The sequence below is a fragment of the Procambarus clarkii genome, chromosome 34 (assembly GCF_040958095.1).
Source record: "Procambarus clarkii isolate CNS0578487 chromosome 34, FALCON_Pclarkii_2.0, whole genome shotgun sequence".
NCBI classification, from domain to species: domain Eukaryota; kingdom Metazoa; phylum Arthropoda; class Malacostraca; order Decapoda; family Cambaridae; genus Procambarus; species Procambarus clarkii.
Window position 1 is genome coordinate 40,252,514 of NC_091183.1, and position 7,756 is coordinate 40,260,269.

The window sequence follows — 7,756 nt, forward strand, 5'->3', positions numbered from 1 at the left end:
TCTGTGAAGATGTCTTTATTTTTTAAATGTTTATGACAGTTCTGATTTGAATTCAAAACATGATAATTATTGCAGCTGGCTGACATCAGCAGTAAATAAAAAAAATAAAAAAAATAATTAGTATTTATGCGTCTGAACTCAATTTCGGTAATATAATCTTGTCTTTTAACACAATATACTTAAGATTTTGAGTTGTTATTGTGCACATTTATACTTAAGACAACTGACTGGTGAGAGGAATTCAGTGTGGAGACAGCCATAAGCCGAGAGATATCAGGCGTCCTCGGCCTATCTTCTCGTTTAGCTCAAGACTGCCTTTGGTGATGGAGATACTTGTTTACTCATTCCATCTACAATTTTAAATCATGGCAGTTACATTAATAACATATCTTAATCTAAATAGCCATTTTGTAGCTGTGAATGACTTAAACAATAAGACAACATGGTGAAGACGTATTTGGAGATATGCATGAAATATCTGAACTACATTGTAGTGCACTTGAGAGGGAGAAATATGTAACTGCATCCCTCTCCCTTGCCGTGTGGTTCTTCTAACACACTACGATGTTCTTACACTGCTAACTACTTCGCGGGGGCAGCGACAGGAGCGGGAGTGGTGCTGGATGCTGCGGCAAGAGCCTGCTTGATGAGATCCTCGTTCTCGGCCTGGGTGTAGTAGGCGATGGTGGCCCCTTCCTTGCAGGTGAATGTGGGGCAGCAGGCAGGGAAGAACAACTCCTGTTTGGGATCGATCGGATTTTCGGTGCAGTCGGGGTTGGGCTTGGCCCTGGCGCACTCCTGCACTACCTCCAAGAGCTGCTCGCCTTCCTGGACGCAGGTGGCGTTGCCGCAGAAGGGCCTCAGAGGCCATGTACCACCTACATTGAACACTTTGCAGATCGTTGACCCGAAGCACATGCCAGGGAAATCTAACGGAAGAAACAATATATTTGTCTTAATAATGTTTTTGTCGTATTACGGTAAGGTTTGTAGAGATAATGGGGCTAAGGAAAGTTTTTTTTTTGGGTGTGGTCATAATAGCAGCTTTTTATTTGTACGGCAAACAGGTGCGGATATGGTTATTCTTCTCAAACTAAAATATTGTGATCACTGGCAGTCTGATAATCTAGATTATCTAGAATTCAAATATCCACAGTGACGTCAGTGATCATAAGGACGTAGCATAATGGCTCAGTGTTTTCCCTGATAAGTCCTTATGATCACTGACTTCACTGTGGATACTTGAATTCTAGATGATTTAGATTATCAGACTAGCTGTGAAAACATACAGGATGCAACCTCACAAAAGTTGCATAACTCGCGGGTACCTATTTATTGCTAGGTGAACATAGGCACTAGATGAAAGGAAACGTGCTCAACCATTTCTGACCCGCCCGGTTATCGAACCCGGGATCCCTTATTATAAGTTGAAAACATAGCTAACTGTACTAGGAGACAGTATATATTAAATTTATATACTAAAAAGAGTGCACAAACACGGGTATTTGACAATGTGATACTGACCTCTGAGCCGATCAGCTGGAAGCTTCCTAATGTAGGAATTCTCCTGGGCCAGAACGGCCACAGCCAGGAACATACTTGCGATCAATACACACTTCATGACTGAAATGGAAGAGACAAGTACATTAGAAAGAATTGCAAGCAGTAAAATCACGTAGACCTCAGTCATCGTAGATGGTAAGTAATTGAGCAGTGTTGAGGCCAGGCAGAGGATCCTGGCAACGGGAAGCTTTTGTGGTAACATTCGTAGCCTATCCTCCATAATGTATTTTTCTCCTCCCACTTCATATTTTTGTCTTCATCTAGCTTCTCCCTTGTATATCTGTCCATTCTCACTCGCCCACATAGAATTGACTTCAATAACGTCTTCTTTCTTTATATGTATGGTATGAGACTAATGTGTTCTAGAAGTAATTATTACAAGATGGCGCCAAACCGGGAAGACCATTTTTTGAAGTGTATACGGTAATGTTAGTCATGGTCAGGAAGGTTAAATGCTGAGGAAGATAGACCAGCAAAGAATCAGTCTTGGTCAGCATCTGGCATGTGAGAATAACCCATTTATTCCCTATTGTCAGTTGCGACATGTCGATCACCGACATCTACCTTCAAGTGAGAATAAGATGTTTCATGGCTCAGATAAAAATAAAATTATCAGTAAAAGGTCTACGTCAGTGTAAAGTGAATCCTTCCGTACCGTTCCTACCTGCAATAGGTACTGGAAAATAGGTTCTGGAATAATCATTACTGTTACACATTTTTGTTACAGTTTCCCTGTCGTTCTGTTCACCACCTAGCAATCAATGTTCATTTATTTTTTTACGGCAAGACGAAACTGATTTATTTAAGAATTATATTACAAATCCAATAAACTTTAAAAGCAAAAAGAAAACAATAGACAATATTTTCCAATTGTTTTCCAGATTTACTGTTGTGTTCTCAAAATTGGGAAAAAGTGGTTTCTCATTCTAATACATTTTTTCCGTGATTGTATTGTACGTTCATGAAGCACATTTCCGGAATACACACAATTTTAAAACCATATTTTAGTTAAGAACGCACGACCTGCGCAGACATGATAGGAATTGTGTTCACCGGAGCTGACTGATAGTTTTAACACAATAAGGGATACGATACAAGAGTTATTAATCTTAATTTTCCCTGGAATACGATCCGCCAATCGTTTAATCGGACGCTAAAGATTAGCGCCCAGTCAATCCTCCCCGGCCAGGATACGAACCCAGGCCAAAGCGCTCGCCATTTGTCACGATGACAATTAAAGTTATAAACTTATCACTCCAGGTGGGGAAAAAATAGAGGGAAAGTGCAATGTGAGGCGGCCATGTAGAAAGTTGCTCAACCAGTGACCGATAACTTTAATGTGTATAGTCACTCATCCCACAAGTGACGGGACTTACCAAAGTGAACCTCTCAACCACCTGCCAGTGAGTAGTGAGGGGGGGGGGTGGTAGCCCCCACACAGCCTACCTGGCTAATGGAGTCACAGCTAACATAAGCGGAATCACAACTATTAAGCAAAATTATTGCCTAAATGTTTAAGATGCAGGGAATTCTTAATGTCTTGTTAATAAATAACTTGTTTTGAACTGAGAAGCGACACTTACACACACACACATTATATATATATATATATATATATATATATATATATATATATATATATATATATATATATATATATATATATATATATATATATATATATATATATGCGGAAAATCCACTGAGAAATATGAAATGAGGTGAACGTTTCGGCTTGTTAAAGCCTTTGTCAACACCTGACTCAGTCAGTCTGGTGTTGACAAAGGCTTTAACAAGCCGAAACGTTCACCTCATTTCATATTTCTCTGTGGATTTTCCGCATAAAATGATCAGTGTTTTGTGATCGTCAATTGCATATATATATATATATATATATATATATATATATATATATATATATATATATATATATATATATATATTCTCCAATACTATAACCACTCAGCCACAGACTGTTCAAAAGTATTGGAACGTTGTTTGACTTTTAACCCCAGTACTAGACAGCACTCTTGACTATTTTGGACACAGACATTTCATCAAATCACTTCAACATATTAGAGCCACAAGACACAAATGTTGCCCAGCATGTTGAAGTGATTTTATGAAATATGTGCCGACAAGTCACAAGCTCTGTCGGGTTTTGGGGTTAAAAGTCACACGACTTTCCAATACTCTTGTATTTTTTTTTTTTTTTTTTTTTGAGATATATACAAGAGTTGTTACATTCTTGTACAGCCACTAGTACGCGTAGCGTTTCGGGCAAGTCCTTAATCCTATGGTCCCTGGAATACGATCCCCTGCCGCGAAGAATCGTTTTTTCATCCAAGAACACATTTTACTGTTGCGTTAAACAGAGGCTACAGTTATGGAATTGCGCCCAGTAAATCCTCCCCGGCCAGGATACGAACCCATGACATAGCGCTCGCGGAACGCCAGGCGAGTGTCTTACCACTACACCACGGAGACTGCAAAGTGTATATAGAGTGTATAAAGTATAGAGTGTAGTCAAATGGTTATAGTATTGGACATACCAAGGGGCATGGAGGCCCTGGCTGACCGGGTTCGAATCCTTCAGGGGTATATATATATATATATATATATATATATATATATATATATATATATATATATATATATATATATATATATATATATGACATCTATAATTGTAATGTATTGCTGACAATGTTGAGAAAATTTGTGAATCGACGCAGTAAATTTTGTATTTCATTTCTCAAATCGATTCTGAATATTTCATTTAAAAGGTGAGAAACGTCTTAGAGCACGTGAACGAGAAATCTATAGATATGCAGCTCTTTCAGATGAATTTCAAATACTTGACTGTTAGTGTAAATTATATACTTTTGAAATTGACTTTTTTTGAGACACGTTGTAGATGAACGTATTTTCTAATTATTCACTCTACTTGCGAATTATAAGATAGACTTTAGTGGCAATACTTGTATTTCAAACGCACTGTATATAACTTATAATATATCTTCAGATATATATATATATATATTTTGCTGCTTGATTTTTAGAGACTGTTAATATGGCAAGCACTGTTTTACCTGTATTTGGTGATACCGTTGATCGAGTGAGGACACCTGATATACCAACTTTTGGTCTAGCAACCCTTTATATAGCGCCAGAATCCATGGCCAGCTCGTCTGCGCATGCGCCACACAACTTCCACCCTCCCCCTCCCCCTTAGTAAGAGGCGGGTTCCCTTCATTATTTAAACTTACATTCATTTTCTCCACACGTTCCTACCAACAAAACTCATATCATTCGCGAGAGTCAGACCTCCACGAAAGAAGATCATTATTTCATATCGAATAAGCGGTATGAAGCTGTATTTTACGATTAAAATGTGGCGACCCATGGCGGTGGAAGGCATCGTGGCCGGCGGTGTTGCAACCCTGAGAAGCCACCGGGACAGTCCACGCCAAACTCGCTCCACTTTGACACAATACCACCACAAAAACTGAGTTCCAAGCTGGTTTCTTTCGGGACAATCAATTAAAGTTAGTGATGCCTGCACTACTCTTAGATATATTACTGATACAAAGGTTTTTATAATGATTCTGTCTAAAATTACTACCCAAGCATACGTAAGATATTTGCAGCACAGTATTAAATGCAAAAATCGCTGGATAACAAAAAACATGTTAACTATATAAGTCTGTTCGCCTACCATGTTCTCAGCAACCGACTTAATAACGTATGTGGACATAGCGTACATAAATAGTTCATTATAAAGTACCACTTTGAAGACAACATTAGGCTACACAGGCCTTCCACATTATAGATATAACAAATCAGAACAAAAAAACTAGTTTATGGGGTGAGGAACGGCCTGGTACAGTGCATCCAAACTGGGAACAAAGAACTGGCAAGAAGTCGGCTTATAATGTAGGGATGAACACTCCAACGAAGCTGTATGTACGGGTGTTCCTGCTATAGAGACTTGGAATACGAGCGGATGGAGATGAATAAGTGACGAGCAGGTGGAGATGAATAAGTGGACGAGCGGGTGGAGATGAATAAGTGGACGAGCGTGTGGAGATGAATAAGTGGACGAGCGGGTGGAGATGAATAAGTGGACGAGCGGGTGGAGATGAATAAGTGGACGAACGGGTGATGAACACGTAGACGAGTGGGTGGTGATGAATAAGTAGACAAGTGGGAGATGAATACGTAGACGGGTGGGTGGAGATGAGTCGAGAACCACGAAGACAAACAATAGGAGGAGCATACTGAAATAGAAGAATACACTTTAAAGAAACCAGCTGAATATGTAAACAAACTTGAACTGACGGACAATTAATACATAAAGATCGACGCGATTGTCAAGACAGTTCTAAAATAACCATTAATTAAATTTTAAATAACGATAATGAGGCCCAAAGAAAGTTTGACTTTCTTTGGGCTTCATAATTTTATGATAAATAGTGATTTGCGTTTCGCAGCCTAATGACTAATTTCGTTTTTTTTTCCTAAGGTCACTTGTTTGATGAAATCGAATCCAATATTCTGTATCTGTTGAGCACATTTAAATTATTCTGCTTGACTATTTTATTATTCGAAGACTTGTCGATTCTCTAAGTGAAAGCTGAGTTAACTTCAGCTTAGTGGAAAGTCGACTGTGCTCAAATTCGAAGTTACACCATTTTGTTAAAAAAGTAGAAGCAAAGTTGTAATTAATACCATAACTGATCATTCGTTATTGGGTATAATTAACTTTAAATGCCACAGGTAGAATAAGATGGGTATCGATAGGAAGATGTTAGTACATTCTGCTTATAGAATGTAAGTTGGGCTGAAACACCGAAATACAGAATGTAGCTTCCGTAGACTTTTCTGATGTATATTTGTAAACCTAAGGTAGCTGCACAAATGCAGATGTACCTAACATTCAGAGCCGTTGGCATGAGGTACCTCGTACTTTGCAGGTAAAATATAATAAATTTTGATAAAAAAGTGTTTATCCTTTATTATTATTATTATTATTATTATTATTATTATTATTATTATTATTATTATTATTATTATTATTATTATTGATCCCATGCACTTATGTTAGAACATGGGATCTGTTCAGTTTATCTGTTCAGCTCCCAGATACCCTTGTGACCAGGGTGCTAGAGATGAACACCCTTGTGACCAGGGTGCTAGAGATGAACACCCTTGTGACCAGTGTGCTAGAGATGAACACCCTTGTGACCAGTGTGCTAGAGATGAACACCCTTGTGACCAGTGTGCTAGAGATGAACACCCTTGTGACCAGGGTGCTAGAGATGAACACCCTTGTGACCAGGGTGCTAGAGATGAACACCCTTGTAACCAGGGTGCTAGAGATGATCACCCTTGTAACCAGGGTGCTAGAGATGAACACCCTTGTGACCAGGGTGCTAGAGATGAACACCCTTGTGACCAGGGTGCTAGAGATGAACACCCTTGTGACCAGGGTGCTAGAGATGAACACCCTTGTGACCAGTGTGCTAGAGATGAACACCCTTGTGACTAGGGTGCTAGAGATTTTGTGTGGATATGTACCTGAGGGCCACCATCTGTAGTGACCTTGAAGGGGGGCAGGAAGCCTGTGGTTTGCGGAAGGTCCCCTCATTATTCCTGAGGATTTTTCCAGCTACATTGTGAAGTGGAGGTCTTTCTAGGATAGGAGATTACTTGGGTCGATTACACTGGTCGACTCTCCAGCCTTGTCATGTTGAGCTTGAAGCTGTTGCTCCTTTTTTTAAGCAGTGTTCGAGCTCGTAAACTGTTTAATTAATGTAAAGAGAGCCGCTACGATGAAAGATGCACAGGTTTCGTAAAGGAATAGGTGAATGTTTGCTGGATCCTGATCCTAGACAAGATCAGACCTATTGTAACTGGTTTGTGGTATAAGATTTAATATTAGAACATAACAATGATAGTCTCTATTTGACCCATACGTGGATGCTCCTCTTTATATCCACCCAAAATATTTGATATAGGCATGTCTATCCTACGCTTGAAACAATCCAGCGGTGCCACGTGTGTTAAATTACCCGGTAATTGGTTCCATAACTGTCACCCTATTTTGGTCCCTGAAATTTTCTCAGTGTTGTTATAGCTGTTGAGTGTAAGGGTCCCAGAAAAGGTTCAAAAGGGGGGGGGACGGTGAATA

General features: G+C 39.3%; 1 protein-coding gene across 1 annotated transcript; it reads right to left on the reverse strand.

Annotated features, from left to right (window-relative positions):
* Positions 1–4,746, reverse strand: LOC123762111 (uncharacterized). The gene is made up of 3 exons (XM_045748431.2): positions 4,656–4,746; positions 1,525–1,623; positions 1–929 (listed from the first exon to the last, which is right to left on the reverse strand). Exons 2-3 carry the CDS (start codon positions 1,619–1,621, stop codon positions 583–585), a joined length of 444 nt encoding a protein of 147 aa, XP_045604387.1. The 5' UTR covers positions 1,622–1,623; positions 4,656–4,746; the 3' UTR covers positions 1–582.
* Between the last annotated feature and the right edge of the window lie 3,010 nt (positions 4,747–7,756).

What these genes read in the sequence shown, in the direction of transcription:
- LOC123762111 (XM_045748431.2), bottom strand. Translation starts at nt 1,621, where the DNA reads ATGAAGTGTGTATTGATCGCAAGTATGTTCCTGGCTGTGGCCGTTCTG. An exon ending in TCCAGCTGATCGGCTCAGAG is followed by an intron (nt 930 to 1,524) that starts GTCAGTATCACA and finishes TTCTTCCGTTAG; the next exon opens with ATTTCCCTGGCATGTGCTTC.